Source organism: Desmodus rotundus, chromosome 6 (genome assembly GCF_022682495.2).
Source record: "Desmodus rotundus isolate HL8 chromosome 6, HLdesRot8A.1, whole genome shotgun sequence".
In the NCBI taxonomy this organism is placed as follows: Eukaryota; Metazoa; Chordata; class Mammalia; order Chiroptera; family Phyllostomidae; genus Desmodus; species Desmodus rotundus.
This window is the reverse complement of record NC_071392.1, coordinates 93,791,195-93,807,624: the sequence shown is the minus strand read 5'-3', so window position 1 is coordinate 93,807,624 and position 16,430 is coordinate 93,791,195. Positions and strand designations below refer to the sequence as shown.

The 16,430-nt window shown below is 62.3% G+C and overlaps 2 protein-coding genes across 3 annotated transcripts in view; one reads left to right on the top strand and one right to left on the bottom strand.

Annotated features, from left to right (window-relative positions):
• Positions 1–738: 738 nt before the first annotated feature.
• On the bottom strand, positions 739–5,116 carry SAMD10 (sterile alpha motif domain containing 10). Its single transcript, XM_053926156.2, has 5 exons — positions 4,875–5,116; positions 2,994–3,175; positions 2,748–2,919; positions 2,275–2,415; positions 739–2,080 (listed from the first exon to the last, which is right to left on the bottom strand). Exons 1-5 carry the CDS (start codon positions 4,963–4,965, stop codon positions 2,058–2,060), a joined length of 609 nt encoding a protein of 202 aa, XP_053782131.1. The 5' UTR covers positions 4,966–5,116; the 3' UTR covers positions 739–2,057.
• A 32-nt stretch (positions 5,117–5,148) lies between these two features.
• Positions 5,149–16,430, top strand: part of PRPF6 (pre-mRNA processing factor 6) — a 34,336-nt gene continuing 23,054 nt past the window's right edge. The window contains exons 1-8 of one of the 2 annotated variants that reach the window (XM_024559399.3): positions 5,149–5,283; positions 6,624–6,714; positions 8,099–8,267; positions 9,302–9,420; positions 11,201–11,279; positions 11,653–11,829; positions 12,001–12,156; positions 16,220–16,314. In XM_024559399.3, coding sequence (XP_024415167.2) covers positions 6,644–6,714; positions 8,099–8,267; positions 9,302–9,420; positions 11,201–11,279; positions 11,653–11,829; positions 12,001–12,156; positions 16,220–16,314 — 866 coding nt within the window. In that variant the 5' untranslated portion in view covers positions 5,149–5,283; positions 6,624–6,643. Of the gene's footprint in view, positions 5,284–6,463; positions 6,483–6,623; positions 6,715–8,098; positions 8,268–9,301; positions 9,421–11,200; positions 11,280–11,652; positions 11,830–12,000; positions 12,157–16,219; positions 16,315–16,430 lie in introns of those variants that run through there. The other variant, XM_045194504.2, reaches the window with a different exon arrangement.

The window sequence follows — 16,430 nt, the reverse complement described above, 5'->3', positions numbered from 1 at the left end:
GGCTGCAGTGTGTCTGGAAGTCGGTCTCACACAATGTCACGTGTGTCTGTGTTGGGGGGTCATTGTGTCTCTCTGCTACTGTTTGTGCGTCTGTTGCTGTGAACACACCTGTGTCAGGACCCTGCCCGGTGGCACACGACACTGGAGTCCCCAAAGGATGCCACGGCAAATCCCTGGAATGTGGGAATGAGACCCTGTTTGGGAAAAGGGTCTTTTCGGATGTGATTAGGGATCTTGAGATGAGATCATCCTGGATTATCCAGGTGGGCCTAAATCCAGTGACAAATGTCCTGTGAGAGGGAGATCTGAGGGAGAGAGAAGGCAGCATGACGCCGTTCCTGGACACAGTGGTGAGTCCATGAGCCCAGGTGCCACCAGGGCAGGGAGCGGTGAGCAGGCGGGTGGCCCTGCTGGATTTCAGACCTTCGACCTGCAGAACCGGGAGAGGACTGGTTTCTGCTGGGTGAAGCCTCCCAGTTGTCACTTGGTGCGGCAGCCCAGGAGCCTGTCACTCTGTGTTGGCACAGTCCTGCAGTCCCAGCCCAGCCTCTGCTTCTGGACCCCCGGCCCCCACTTCTAGGGTTAACAGGCACCCTGCCAGGGTGTGGCACCACTGCCCCCTGGTGGCCTCTGCAGGAGGCAGCTGGGCCTGGCACCCCTTCCTCCCAGACTCAGGGTGAGGGCTCCCCACTCTGCCTCCCCTACAAGCCAGCTGACTGGAGCCGGACACCACCCTGGGGCACTTGAGAATCAGGTTTATTTCTGGTCTTTTTTTATCAGAATATAAAAAGTGAACACAAAACAAGGAAGACAGAACAGGAGCTCGGTGTGGGAGCAGGGGCAAGACAAAGGAGGGAGAAGGGGCAGAGGAGGGAGGGGCCCCTGGAAAGGGTGACATCGTGACGGTACAAGGAGGGGGACGCTCGGGGCAGCCAGACAGGACAATGGGGCTTCCCACGGGGCTTACTGGGGACCGGGGGGACCAGGCCAGTTCTCCAAATTCCACTCGGGATCCGAAACAGCCAACCTCCTGTGCTGGGGCCAGCTCAGGGCACAGAGAAGGGGCTGGGGCTCGGTCTCATCCGTCCCTGAGGTTTTCTGGGCCCACTAGGGAGTGGCAGACAGGGGAGCACGGGGGAGGAGACTGCAGGACAGTCCTCCCTGTCCCTCTGCTGTGCTGCACTGGCCCCTGCCTCAGGCCCTCGGGCCCCTGGAGAGGTGGTCAGCTGCTGGCAGGGCTCTGGGGACAGGTGTGGCCCTCAGGCCCATCTCTTGTGAGAACCTGGGCTTTCCTGGGCAAGGGGAAGTGGGAGTGCCCGGCCACTGATGTGCCCCCAGGGTGGCCTCCATGAGCCTGAGAGGAGGGCAGGTCCCCAAACCTAAGGCCAAGACGCGGCCCAGCCTGGTGCTGAGTGCTGGGTCCCTACTGCACAGCATTAGTTCTTGGGTGCTCTGGCAGTCCTGGACCTGCCTCTCCTCGATTCTGTGAACGGCTGCCGGCGTGGTGAGGGTCCCATACATAGGAAGGGAAGGTGCCAGGCAGGGCCTGGGCGGGGGATGGGCACTCAGCAAAGGGAGCTGGGCAGTTTACCCCACCTCTGTGGGCAGTCCTCGGTGGGCAGGGGGAGGGCGTGGAACTGGATGGGTGGGTGGACAGACGTACCTCTGGCCCTGGGAGAGGACAGGGAGCCCGAAAGACAGGGGTGAAGGGGATATAAATACACACTCCCTGGGAGTCTGGGGGGAGCATCCAAACGCTGTTCTGGCTCCAGGTGGCTGCCCCAAATGCCACCGGCAGCACCAGGGGTGGGCTGGAGCTCGGGTCCTGGAAGCAGGCCCACGCTTCCAGAGCCTCCAGGAGCTCCCACCCGCCCAACCCCTGGCACAGCCGGGAGTGCACAGCCAGAGGTGGCTGGAGCAGGCAAGCCTGGTCCCAACTGTCCACTGGGCCAGGCTCGGACCTGGACACCCCTGAAGGTCTGAGAGGAGCCGTGCCTCGTCTTTGCCACGGGCTCCGGTCACAGTGCTGGGGTCTGGGGCTCCGGCCTCGGGCAGCACTAGGACATGTGTCCAAAGGAAGCTGCGGGTGGGTGGGTGAGGAAGAACGGGGCCTCAGGCATCATCTACGCTGCCATGGGAGCAGGACAGCCCTTATGAGGTGCCACGGCCACTCTCCCGAGGTCCACCCACCCAGCTTGCAATCGAGGGGGCCTTGCAGCCCAGCTCCCCAGGCCTCTCCCAGCCTCTCAGGCACTCCTGGCTGTTTTCACTGACCTTGGCTGAGCAGCTGCAGGCTCCGCCCCTCCTCGCGCACCTGCAGGCGCAGCACCTGCTGCAGCACCTCCTGCCGTTGGGCCTCCTGTGCCAGCCCCATGCGCTGCAGCTTCTCCGCGTTCAGCCGCAGCAGTGCCCGGCCTGGAGTGAGGGGAAAGGGGTTGAGCTGAGGTCAACCTTTGATGGGCATCAGGAGCCAAAGCAGAGAGAGAGAGCCAAGTGGGGGGGTGAGCACAGAGGCTAACACAGAGAAAAAGAGGGAGAGAGAGAGAGATGGGGGGAGGCAGAGACACAGATCAATTCAGAGAGACGAGGAGAGAGAGGAAGCAATGCGGACGGACAAAGGCCAAGTGGGGAGAAGCCAGATGCAAACACGTGGAGACTGCAGAGGCCCGGCCAGGAGAGTCGGGGCGGGAAGCAAGAGAAGACAGGGGCTCCCCTGGGCCTCCCGCCCCACGCCCGCGCCCTGGCACCGGTGATGGCGTGCTGGGAGAAGGCCTCCACGTAGACGAGGTAGTTGTGGGGACAGTGCTTCTTGAGCCACTTGCAGACGTCCTGCTGGCTCCACAGGACCACAGGCCTCGTCAGGCCCCCCAGCGATGGACTCGTGTGGTACAGGCCGCAGCGGTCGGAGGATGGCCGGCCCTGCAGGGGGAGGGCGGCAGATGCAGTGAAGGGTGAGGAGGGCAGGGGCCCAGCTGGGTATGGTGGCTGGGTACCTGGGCAGCCTCAGTGCCGGGCTGCTGCAGGAGCTTGACCGGCCGGCCGCCAGCTGCCCTCTGGCTGCGGGAGTCATGCCAGGTGAGGCTGGTGCCTGGAGTCCTAGGCAGGTGGCAGGGGATGCTCTCCGCTGACACTGTGTGCTCCAGGAGGGTGCGGCAGAAGCTGAAGTGGGCAGTAGCTGTGGAGCAGGGGTGCCCTGTCAGAGTGGTCAGGGGCAAGGCCAGAGGCTCCTCTCCCTGCTCAGCCCATCTCCCCTCCGTTGAGGACGGAGCCTCTTTCCCAACTAGGGGCTCCTGAGCCCCTACAGGCAGCAGGAAGCAGCAAGAAGTGTCTTCAGCTCAAAGAGGAAGAATAAACACCTTCCCCTGAGTCCGACACCCACGTTCCAGGGGCCTGGACGGACTGTGCTTACACTACAGAGTGGATGTGCCCACCAGGGAGCCAAAACTTACAGTCAGGGGTGGCGTTATCCTGGGCCTGCCCTGACCTCACCCTTGCCTTGGGCTGGGTGCCCTGGCCTCACCAAACCAGGGTGCACACACGGGTGCTGCCTGCAAGGCCCTGTGTGCTGGGGAGGCCCCAGGGTGCCCTGCCTGCCCACCCTCATAGATGGAACCCAGTCACTGAAGCTGTGGCTGGAGCTGAGGCTTGGCCCTGCCCAGCTATGCTCACTGGTTGTAACTCATGGACAGAAGCCTGAACTCAGGATGGCCGACACCCCAGATTCCTGCTCCACACCTCCCACAGGGCCCAGCCCAGAATGGTTCCTGTCCAGCCCGCACAGGCTGCTCAGGACAGGTGCTCCAGGACCCACTGCGGTGCCTGGAGCTCTCTCTCCGCCCACACCAACTTCATCACACTCACCAAGTTTTGGGTGATGGAAGGCTCTGTGTGATGCCCACAAGTCAGCAGACCCCTGGGCACGGACTGGAAGCTGGGCCCAGGCTTGCCCCCGTCTTTAGGGCATCCAGGCCCTGACTCAGCAGCCAGGATCAGCCAGGCCAGGTCCTCCATCCCCAGGAAAGTGAGACCCTCTCTGCCACTCCCTACAGAGGGTAGGGCCGGCCCTGTGCCCTGGTCTCAGTGACGGGGGGGAAACCCGTATCTTACTCTGCCTTCCACCCCCGAGAGTCATCCAACTCAGCACCTCCTCCCCATTCCCCCAACTCTCCTTTATCAGGTGACCCTGGGTGACTCCCAATTTGAGATCTGAGGTCAGAGTGTGGCCGCCGCCTTGAGGTGGCTTCTAGTACCGTGGGAAAAGACTTATTCTAAGCCGGCACCTTTCAGGGAACTGGCGCCTGGGTCGTTCGGCTCGCTCAGCGGAGCTGGCCCTGGGCGAGAGCGCTCTGCTCTGGGCAAACCAGTCAGACACCTCCGTCAGCGCCGCACCTGTCCCCGGCCAGCCCGGTCCCGCCCATTTCCGGCCCGCGCTCGTGGTGGGATCGCCCTCCAGACGTCCGTCCTTCCCTCCTCCCAGCCCCAACGTCAGAATTCTAGTAGAAAATGGGGAGGGGGCGGCCGAGGCCGGCTCTGGCTTCGGGCCCCCTCTCGGCCCCAACGCAAGGGCTGGGGAGGGATTTTTTCCGAGCGAAGAAAAAGGTGGCCGCACGGTGGTGCCAGCCCGGGGACGTGAGCCCTGGTCGGTCACCTCCTCCAAGCCAAGAGTGCGTTCATCCCCATGGCCTGAGGCCGCGCCACCCGCTGCCCCCAGTGCAGGACAAAGACACCAGGAACCCGGCTCGGCCAGGGCGCGCCCCCCACTCTGCCTGCCGCCGCGGCCTCCCGGAGTCCGCCAGGTCCCGCCCCCCCCGTCCCTCCCGGTCCCCAAGGCCCCAGCCCGCGATATCCCCGCGCCCCAGTCCAGCCCCGCTCACCATCCACATCCCGGCGCTCCCCGAAGCCGGCGCGCACAGCCCCGGGGCGGCCTCGCGGGGGGCTCAGCTTGGTCCTCAGCTCCGTGAACATGGGGCCCGCGCACACGCCCCTCGCCGGGCGCAGGGCGGCCCTTGTGGCCGGCGGGGAGCGCGCGCCACCGCCCCGCCCCAGCCGGCCCCGCGCCCGAGCCGGTCCCCGCGCCCGGCGAGTCTGCGCGGCGAGGCACCTGCCGCTGAGCCCTGAGTGCCGGGCGCGCTCCGGGAGCTTGGAGGTGTGTCGGCGGCGCGCTGGTCCGCGTCTGTAAAGGGCGCCTGCGGGGGCGAGGGGCGACCGTGCACACCGGGGCACGGCTCCAAGGACGAGTGACAGTTCGCCGACAGGGGTCCAGGCGTCCGCAGGGGCAGGGAAGTAAGGACACATTAGTCTCCTCCGTGTGTGTGTATGTGTGTTGGGTGGGGGGGGCCTTGCCCGCTCCTGGGACCTTCTGACCTCTGGGGACCAGGTCAAGGGTCAAACTGACCCCCTTCCAACCACTTCCCTCTTCTCCAACCTCAATTTGCTCCTTTGATTTACACATTCTCCAGGGGGCACTTTCCTCCCGAAAGTCAATTTGACCCCCTCTAGCCCCACCACGCTGTGAACTCCAGGGGTACCGCCAGGGTCTGTCCCTTCCCCTCGGTAGCCCCCAGGTCTGACTCAGTGCCCAAGACTTGGCATTGAAAGGGGCTTGGCTGGGCACAGGGAAGAGAGAGGCTCGGAGGAGGCTGCAGCAGGTAGGAGGGATGTGTTTGCTCCAGGACACCGGGGAGAAGGGCTGGGGTGGGCGTGGGGGCTGCCTGGTCCAGCCGAAGGCCAGACTGGCGACCTGAGTGGCGCTGGCTCTGCCCGGAGCCTGTGTGCTTGCCCCAGGTTCACGTGGGGGCCCCAGGGTGTCCCACACCAAAGACGCGCGTGGCGTGCAGAACTGCACAGAGGACAGGCATGCCTGTCGGTCCGAACCCAGAGCAGTGATGACCTGTACGCGTGCTCGCACGGAGCCCGCCCGCGCGCTGTGGTCGCCCCCACCACGTGCTGACTTGCTCCAGACACATCTGCTGCATCTGTTTATTGTCCTCAATCAGCTCTCCAGCTCCTGCCCTCACTGCAGTGTTCAGGGCGCGACGGGTGGGTGGGGCCTGTGTGCGCGTCTGAGCGCTGAGAACGAGGGCAGCAGTCCTCACACGGGAGACCCGCAGGCGGGGCGCCCACAGTCACGACCCCCCCACCCCCCACTCACAAGCTCTACACAGCGGGGGGGCAGTGCAGCCCCGCTCGGGCGTTAGGGCCCGACCGGGCCGGGGCGACTCCTTAGGGCAGGGCGGCCAGCGGGGCTGGGAGAAGCAGGTGTCCCTGAAAAATATCGAAAACACGCAGGCAGCGGGGACGCCCCAGCTCGGTTTCGAGGTCCCGCAGGGATCGCTCAGGTTGCAGTCGTTCCGGACCCCTCCAGCCGCTCGCCTGACCTCCGCGCCACAAGTAGGCGCTGCGGCTTCTGCGCTCGCCGGGTCTCCGCCCCTTAGCCGCGGCCGGAAGTTGCGTTTCCGGAACTTCCGCCTGGGGACCCCGAGGTAGGCGGGGCTGCGTGGGGACCGCGGGCTCTGCTTCCGGGGCGCGGGTGACGCCGGACCAGCGACTTCTTCCTGCACCGAAGTTCGGGGGTCCTGTGGTTCTCCGCCCCCAGCAGTGGCCTCCGTTTCTTCCCTTCTCAGCCCTCGTCGCCGCCGGCGCCATGAACAAGAAGAAGAAGCCGTTCCTGGGCATGCCCGCGCCGCTCGGCTACGTGCCGGGGCTGGGCCGAGGGTGAGCCCTGCGGGGGGGCGCGTGAGGGGTGGGGGCGGGCGGGCCCGGGCCCCGGCAGGCGGAGCGGGCCCTCACGAGCCCGGGCCCGGCGGCGCGCACTTGGGGAAAGGGCAGGTCGCCGTCCCGGACAACACCATCCAAACTGCCCGACGCGAATGTGACAGATGAGGGCCTGCGGCCATTGCGTCTGCAAGATGCAGGCCGTTTAGTTCAGTGTTTGCAGAAGAAACTACTGCGGCCTAGGCGGGAGCCGGTGGTTTGGTGTCTGCTGTTGGAGCATCACGGCCGCCCAGGCCAGGAGAACCCCGCCCCGCTCCCCCCCCCCCCGGCCATCCCACCAGGGGCATGATCGATCCTTTTCCTTAATCCTCTGATTCTTTTCTGTGGCAGCTCGAAGGGTCTCTCTCCTTTCCCGTGCCGTCGGTGGTCTTACCCTGCTTGTTCAAAGCGTCAGGTCCAGTGGGTCAGGCGCGGTCCCAGCCCCCAGACGACTGCCATGAACTGTTGAATAAACGAGCAGTCGTTACCGTCCCGTTTGTTTGGTTATTCACTTGATGAGGGAAACTACTGGGTTTCTGTCCTTGGGGGTCTTGTGTTAGAAGCCATGCGGTGCACGTGGGTCTCCTATTCGACACTGTCTTCAGAGGGCCTGCAGTGGGCTGGAAGTGGCAGGGAGAGCGCAGGAGCAACTTCAGGATGAGGAGTAGATTTAGGACTGTGGGGCTTGGCGGTTGGGGCGCTCTGTGGGGTGCTAGCATTTGAGCTGCGTTTAGGGGTGCAGGAACGGGCAGGGTTAGGGAGTAGCAAGGAGCCCACGAGCAGGACAGGTGGTGGCGGTGACAGGAATGGAGCTTCTGGAGCCCTTGGAGAGGCAGAGCCTCAGAGCGGAGGGGCAGCAGGGGAGGCTGACGGCCCGGGGCAGCTCTGCTGGCCAGCAGATGGGAGCCATGGCCTGGGCAGGAGGGGTCAGGAGGTTGGTGAGAGATGGGATGGGGAAGGAGGGCAAGGGAGACCAAGCTGATGCCACTGTGTCCACTTGGGTCGCCATCAGGCGGAAGAGGAACTTGGATGGTGTCAGGTTGGGTTTGAGGGCCTGGTTGGATAGGAGATTGTTGGGGATGGGGGCTGGGACTTGGAAGGAGGGTGGTCTGATGCCCTGGGGAATGTGGCGGCAAAAGTAAGCCTCAGTAACTCCTTAGGGAGGATCAGAAGGTGTTCTCCTGAAGAGAAGAGGCTGGAAGTGCTGGAGAGCAGGGCCATTCGTGGTTCACTGTCACTAGCATCTGTGGGGACATTGGGAAAAGGTGTCATTAGGTTATGGGTGTGGAGGGAAGAACACAGGACTAGGTTACCAGGTAACCGGTGTCTCGGGGGTCTCCTGCAGCGCCACCGGCTTCACCACGCGGTCGGACATTGGGCCAGCCCGGGACGCCAATGATCCTGTGGATGACCGCCATGCGCCCCCAGGCAAGAGGACCGTGGGGGACCAGATGAAGAAGAGCCAGGCTGCGGATGATGATGACGAGGACCTGAATGACACCAACTATGACGAGGTGATTGGGGGCCTGGCCCGTCTGCAGGGGCCGGGCGGCCCTCAGCCCGTGGGCTCTAGGCAGCAGGCAGCATGGGAGGCTGGTCCAGCTACTGTTGCAGCCACCCCTGGGGTTTCCATAGCCCAGTGAGAGAAGGGAGCGGGGCAGACGTGAAGAAATGTGCACCTGGTCATCTTTTCCAAACAGGTGTTTGTGTGGCTGTCACAACCCCGCTCTGTGTTTTGTCTCGGCCCGTGGGGGAAAAAATGTTTCAAGTTACAAGAGCAAGTGTAATTTGAAAGTTACAGAGGGGCATTTGAGGTCTTGCTCCCTGGCACGTGTCTTCAGTTTGACTCAAATAAACTCACAAAAATAAAAGAAGTTACTGAGGTTGTAGAAGGGAGCCAGCCCGGCTGTATGGGCTCAGGACACGAGGCACAGAGGCAGAGGAAGGGCCCTCGGAGCTCAGGAGAGTCCAGAAGGTATGGGCGTGTGTGCCCAGGGGAGGGACGGCGTATGCGCCAGGCAGCTAGAGTGGGGCTGGTGATGATACCTGCTTCGCTTTGCACTGGTGCCGCCCACCCTGCCAGGCGGGGTGGGGCCGCTGGAGTGTTGTCTGGTGCGTTCTAACCAGTGACGTTTTTCCTCGGAGGAAGAGAGTTTGAAAATTCTGTTCTGAGATGACCACGTTTGAAGGGAACGTGCACAGGTGTATGGAGAATGCCTGTGTTGCTGGCACAGGCCTCTCCCCATCCTGTGTGACCTGAGTACAGTCCCCGTCGGGAAGGCAGCCCTGACGCTGTTAGTGAACCCAGCACCTGCGTCCTCGGTCTGGTCCAGGGCCAGTCCAGGCCCCTTGTTGTCTTTGGCTCCTTAGTCTCTCCCGGAGGGGATAGCTCCTCTGCCCCCCACCCCCACCCTTGACAGCAGTTCCCTCGTTCCTCAAGTGGGGTTTGTCTCATGCAACAATCCTGCTGAGCAGGCAATGTGGCTGGCGGTGCCTGGGGCCTATTGGTAGTAGCAGGAGCTGAGCCTGCCCTGTGCTTGACCCTCAGTTCAATGGCTACGCGGGGAGCCTCTTCTCAAGCGGGCCCTACGAGAAGGACGACGAGGAAGCGGACGCCATCTACGCGGCTCTGGATAAAAGGATGGATGAAAGGAGGAAGGAAAGAAGGTAAAAGCAGCCCCTGCCCTTCGTGGTCTTTGTCCAGCTTGTAAAACCGGTTTTGTTCTGGCGCATTCCGCATGGGAGGAAAGCTGCAGAACAGCACGTGTGTCCGCGCCGCCTCGAGGCCCCGGGTCTCCTCCGTGCTGGGTGGACGCTGGGCAGCAGCCCTGACTACCTGTCAGTCAGGGCTCCCATCTTTGGGGTGGCCGTGGTGGTGCCAGTCGGTGTGTTCTGGGGGATTTGGAAGTTATCTTTGTAAGCTGTTTGTGCTGTTTGTGTGAAAGAAGACGTCCGCACAGAACACCGGGGCAACAAGACTCAGGAGGGTGGGAAAGAGGGCGACCTGCACTCGCAAGCCCAGGTGGTGGCAGCTGATGCTTTGGTTCGCTTTCCTCCTCCTTTTGCCCATCACGCACATGGCGCTGTGACGTCCCGTGACGCGTGTGGCACCCGTAGTGTTTTCAGGTCCGATAGTGGCGATAGAAGGAGGCCTCACTTGGGGTGGTGGACACAGCAGGAAGCACAGTTGGCATAGAGCTGCTCACTCAGACCTGGGCGGCTTCACGAGCCAGCGTCACCCCAGTGGACTCAGTAAAAATAAAAATAAAAGAAGAGGGTTTGACTCCAGCTTCCTGGAAGTCATCCGTTGGGAAGCTGAGTGAGGTGGACACTTAACAGAAAGGTGTCGCGTGGAGGGGCTTTAGGAAGGAGCTCGGCCTCTCAGGTTTCATTATGACAACTCCAGGCCAGCAGGGGGAGCAGTGCGGCAAACGTCCCGTGGGGTGGGGCAGCCCACGGCCTGCACAGCGCTTCCTGCACCTGCACAGCGTCTCCCCACGTCACTCGGGTCGGGGCACACTCCGCACCAGGCAGTCTTCTCCCGCCTGGGACACTCGGCAGCGTGAACCCCTGTTCTGTCGCCTGATAGCTGGGCCGTCCGTCTTCCCTGCTGCTCACCCCCACCGTCACGTCAGCTCCCTGCACGGCTCCTGGTCTCCACTGCCCCTGCCGCCTTTCCATGACGCTGGCTCTTTGAAGAGACGCAGCACGGTGTGGCAGGGTTGGCAGGGTTGGCTTTCCCCTGCCCTGCTCCCTGCCCCTGGGGGCGGGCCTTGGGGGGCAGTGTCTGTGGCCAGAGCACCCAACAGGCACACCTGCTGTCACTCCGTGTCAGTGGCTCCTGGAGGGGTTTCTTTTAGTTGCGCAGTGTTGTCACCGCACCTCCAGAGTCCCGCCCGAGGAGGCCTCCCGCCGCACGAAGGAAAGTCCGACCCTCAGCCTGAGGGAGTTTTAGCTGCTCTTTCATGGCAGCTCTCGCTTGTCACAGCACCCGTGACTCTGTGCCCACACACAACCTCAGAGTTTGGCCCAGCCTGGACCGGTCCTGGGTCAGCGGTAGCCCAGGGACTCCCCACCCTGGGGCCCAGTCACGCAGCGATGGGCCGGACCCCTGGCTCCGGCCCCATGGGCCGAGACGCTGGTGCGGACCTCCTGTGCGTGTGTGTGCACCAGGTGGAGGGGCGGGGCCTTCACGGGCGGCCGCTGTACTCAGGTTCAAGCGCAAGAGTCTGAGTCGGAGTAAGGTGGCCTGCTCGTGCTGTGGTGAGTCCCTGCGCGCTCCCATTGGTTGGTGTGGAATTCCAGTGCTCAGAACGCCCTTAGAACAGATGTGACTGGGCTGCTGTGTGGTTTCCTTTTTGGGGATTTAATGGAGGCACAATGAAGCGACTTTGTCTCACGGTGGACATGCAGGATCTCTGATGTGTGCTCGCGTTTCACTTCCCAGGGAGCAAAGGGAGAAGGAAGAAATAGAGAAATACCGTATGGAGCGCCCCAAAATCCAGCAGCAGTTCTCAGATCTCAAAGTAAGAGACGCCGGCCTGCTGCAGAGAGCCGGGCCGCTGGGGTGGGCCGTGAGGCCTCACTGGCGCTGCTCGTTAACACAGGCAGGGGAGGGAGGTCCCAGCCTTGGTTTTTGATTATGGTCTGTGTGCACGGACAGCCTCTTCCTCTGACCGAAAAGGGGGGCGAACGGGCGAGTTTTCCTCGTGGCTTTCACTCTGTGTTTACGGCATATTTTCTAAGCCGCGTCCTCTGGGCCCTGACAGACAGCTTGCGTTTGAGTGAAGCAGGTAGCCACCCCCGCGCTGCAGTCCTGTCTGAGCTTGGGACTGACTCGGAGCCGGGGGAGCACCCTGAGACTCTGCGGGGGGCTGGCGGGGGGCTGGGTGTTTCCAGAGGAAGTTGGCGGAAGTCACCGAGGAAGAGTGGCTGAGCATCCCTGAGGTTGGCGACGCCAGAAACAAGCGCCAGCGGAACCCGCGCTACGAGAAGCTGACCCCTGTTCCCGACAGTTTCTTTGCCAAACATCTACAGACGGGGGAGAACCACACTTCGGTGGATCCCCGACAAACCGTGAGTTCCGGGACCACGGGGATGGGTCTCATCAGTCCGGTTGCGGGTGGACAGGTGTTGCAGGAGCGCTGGGGCTGGACAGGTTGCCGCTGAGCCTGTCTGCACAGCTGCGTGCGTCCAGGGGACCGGAGAGAGGAGGCTCTTCTAACAACATGTCCCTTCTCTCCCCAGCAATTCGGGGGCCTCAACACACCCTACCCTGGGGGGCTGAACACGCCGTACCCAGGTGGGATGACACCTGGGCTGATGACACCCGGCACAGGTGAGCTGGACATGAGGAAGATCGGCCAAGCGCGGAACACACTGATGGACATGCGGCTGAGCCAGGTGAGGGTCTGTGGCGTGTGCCAGTGCCACAGGTGACGCTCACAGTTTCTGTTCTCTCGTGACAAAGCTAATGCATCGTTGTGAGAAGTTCGTGCTCTGAAGTGCGTTGTCCCGAGGCGAGCAGACCTGCGGTGTGGTGCTGTCTTGCCCGTCACTCAGACGGCCGAGTCCTGCACTCAGGAGGGTCAGTGTGGCCACCTGTGTTCAGTGCTGGCAGCCGAGGGCCTCCCTGGCTCAGGGACTGTCGGTGAGGCTCAGTGTCCACTCTCTGTACCGGATGGTTCAGTGCACGTCTGCTCTCCCGGCACCCATGGCAATCAAGGTAGCCCTCCAGGGGCACGCTGTCCTTCCCGTGGTCTAGAAGGAAGATGCAGGGGATATGGGGACCCTTTCCAATGAGGACACGCACATTAGAAACCAGGCAGGAAGCCCTGTCTGGTGGGGCTCAGTGGACTGAGTGCCGGCCTGTGAACCAAAGGGTCACCAGTTCAATTCCTAGTCAGGGACCTGTGCCTGGGCTTCCAGCTGGGTCCTAGGGAGGGGGCGTGCAAGAGGTAGCCACATACTCAGGAAGATGCTTTCAGATTTGATTCCATATACGTCTAGAACCTTTGACGGCACTGTGAAGTCAAAGGAACCAACAAACTTGGGGAAAGAGCAGAGTCCTCATGCCCACGGAAACCAGGGGCAGAGTGGTCTCTGTCCATCCCGTCTGTGCTGGAGGGTGGCGTGCACGGCCGTGCCACGCCCCACACGCCCGGGTGCCGGGCGGGCGCTCTGCAGCTCCCTGGTACACAGTCCGAGGAACAGTTTCCCACGTGCTCAGAAGCAGAGACAGTAATGCAGTGGTTCTCCACCCATCCGGCTCGGATGCTGTGGGGGTGTCTCATAGTTGATCTCTTACTGTTTTCGAACTTTTATTGGGAAAACCAGCCGTTTGTTCCCCAGCCTGTGGTGCTAGGTGTGCATGTGCCTCCCGCTCGGTGGGTCGGAGAGCAGTCACGCCTGAGAGCAGCCGAGCACGTCTCTGGTGGAGCTCTCGGTGGTGTCTGCTGCCTTTGCGGTGACGCACCGTGTCTGAGGAGCTCCTCGTGCTTCCGTCTGCACACTTAAGTGCAGGTTTTCACGTGTCTCTGAGGAGGAGCTGTTGGATCGGCGCATTCTAACCGCAACGCGAGATTGCCTCCAACACGAGGCGGCTCACCTCGGCAGCACCGGGTTGGGGCCCCCCGGGCGCCGCCCCACAGCCGCCAGCCAGGCCGCACCCCTCCCTGCGTGGAGCCCCTGGGGCACCCGGACCTGTCCCTCCGCTTGCTCCCACGGTTTCCGTCCACACCTCGTCTCGTGTTCTCTTAGGTCCCTCCTTGGCCAGACTTCTGTGTGGGACGTACAGGCATCTCCTTTAAGGAAAACTTGGTCAGGGTTGGGTTTTCGTGGAACGTACAAACAAGGTAGAATTAACTATCTCTCTGAAAGGTTTTGTGTATTTAAAAAGGTAAGGGAGGAAGAAAGGAAGGGAGAGAGACACCCATGTGAGAAACACTGGTCAGGTGCCTCTCACACCTGCCCATTTGGGACCAAACCACAACCCAGGCCTGTGCCCTGCCCGGGAATCTACCCGCAACCTTTTCGGTGTGAGGGGTGATGCCCAACCCCCTCAGCCACTCCAGCCAGGGCTAGAATGTACTGTTTTAACCATTTTCAAGCGTCCAGTCGGTGGCATCAGGTGCGTTCACACTGTGCAGCTGTCGTCCCCTTCTGGCCCCTGGCGGAGGACGCTCCCTCCCACCCCCGCCTGTCCCGGGACTCAGGAACCTCACATGAGTGAGTCTCACAGGATTTGTCCGTATGTGACGGCCGATGCCACTGAGCATCATGTCCTTGAGGCTTGTCCGTGTCGCAGCTGGGGTCAGTGTCCTCATGAGGGCTGAGGCCACGGGCAGCACCCCCCCCGGACTGTCCTGTGCACCGTGGCCACTGTGAGCCTCGGTGCCCAAGCCGAGCGCCTGCTTCGGCTCTTTTGGGTGTGAAAGCAGAAGGGGTTGCGGGGTTGTGTGGGGCGTCTCTCTAGTTTCTGGGGCCCCCCACTATTGCCCACGGCAGCTGCCCAGTTCAGATTCCCAGCAGACCGGCACGGCTCACAGGTTCTGGTTACACCGACGCCTTTGACAGCATTTTCTTTCAACTGATTTTTTGGAGAGAGAGAAACATCGATTTGTTGCCCCATGTATCAGCGCATGCACTGGTTCCTTCTGGTCTGTGCCCGGACCAGGGGTCGAACCTGCAACCTTGGCGTGCTGGGATGATGCTCTGACCAGCAGAGCTGCTGGCCAGGGCGAGTTTTCTTGTTCAGTGCCAGCCGTCCTCGTGGGTGTGCAGTGGTGCCTCGCTCTCGCGTTTCCCTGCTGAGTGATGTTGAGCATCTTCTCACAGGCTGCTGGCCATTTGTGTATCTTCGTGGAGAAACGTCTGCCCCAGTGCTTTGCTCGCTTTTCTAGGGTTTTCTAAGGCCCAGTTTTAGATTCAGAGCTCAACGGAGAGGGAGTGCAGAGGTTCCCACCGGCCCGGGTCACACCCCGTGGGGCGCACTTGCAACATCACTGTCACCACGTCCGAGGTCTGCACCGGGCTCGCTCGTAGTCACATGGAGCACTTGCGCTGCCCTTGGGCCTTCCTGTGTGGCCCGTGGCCCCTGTCCCCCAGCCTCTGGTCTGCGCCCGGCTCCACAGCTTTGCCCTTCCCAGAATGTCCCAGAGTGGGAACCGCATGGGGTGTGGCCTTTTCAGGTGCCTGGTGTCGCTTCGTTGTGGCACTCACGTTTCCTCCCAGTATCCTGTCACCGGAAGGGCCTGTCTGGAAAAAGGAAAGGTTGCAGTCAGGGGTGGGCAGCCGCTGTGCAGACACCCTGCAAGAAGAGGCTGGCGCCTTCCTCAGCGTGGGATGTGAAGTGAAGGCGGTGCTGTCGTGGCCACAGAACTCCTCCGCTGTGGACCAGGGCGGGCTTTTTCCCATGGGGCTTTCACGCAGATGCACGTGCAAGAACTCCCCCCACAGCTCCTCCAGGTTCCCATCCGGCCACGCCTGCCACGTGTGGTGACGGCCCTGTGTCCGTTCTGTGGGCACTGTGCTGCCTCTCTGAGGTCGCTTGCCCTCTGCCGTGTAAACATCAGAACCCGCCTGTCTGTCCCCACCACACGGCATCAGTCTGCAGATCCAGGGGGGACGCACAGCGCCCCGCGGTGTCAGCCCCTCCTGTGTGGGAGCAGGGAGCGTCTGTCCACGGCCTCGGTCTGTCTGTGGTTTCACTCCCAGAGTTCCGAGGTGTTCCTCGCAGAGAGCTGCTGGGGGTGTGGGGGGTCACACGCATTAGCGTTCCCCACGGGGGTGCTCGTGTGGATGGTGCCATGTTTCTAACTCATGGCTCCTGTGTTTGGCGAGCCCGTGAATGGGTGTTGCGCTCATTGTCACCAGGGCCACAGCAGCCTCGCGGTTGCCTTCAAAGGGCTGAAGTATTTTAGGACTGTGTAAATGTGACTACCCTTAATGGTTAAGGGGTTGAAATTATACTCGGCCCTTCAGAGGCGACCCCGAGGCTGCTGTGGCCCCAGTGGAAATGAGTCTGACCTCCCTGCCACAGAGGGAGCAGCGTGCTCGGCCTGCTGTTACCCTGGCACCCACGGCCCTGCTGTGGTGACTGCGTTGTGGTCCTGGGGGTCCTCGTCGTTCCGGTGACCCGTTCGGACCTCTGTGTGGACGGGCGAGTCCTCTGCGACAAGGCGGACGGCAGACTGATTGTTTTCAGCCTCTGGTCCCCAGGTCCCACTCACCCTCAGACCTTCCTTAATACCCAGTGGGTTTTCCCGCTGGGGCTTCCGTGGTTTCGGGTGTTTGTGTGAACCCTTGCTCTGTAGCAATGACCTTTGTTCCCTGTCATCACCAACTGTGTGATGCGAAGGTGTTTTCCTGCTTTAAAGCCCCCACCTCCACTGGCAGGCAGGGCTGGGGTGTACCCAGGGCCCCCGGGGCCCCACCTGACCTGCCGCCTGGCCCGGCTGTCTTGCAGGTGTCCGACTCTGTGAGTGGGCAGACGGTGGTCGACCCCAAGGGCTACCTGACAGACTTGAACTCCATGATCCCCACCCACGGAGGGGACATCAAGTGAGCGCTCTGAAGGCCGGGGCAGGGCGGGGTTGCCTGGGATGTTCCGGGTGTTCTTTGAAAAACCTGCAGCCAGAGTGAGGTGTGGGTGTCCTAAGGAACATACAGGGTGGCGG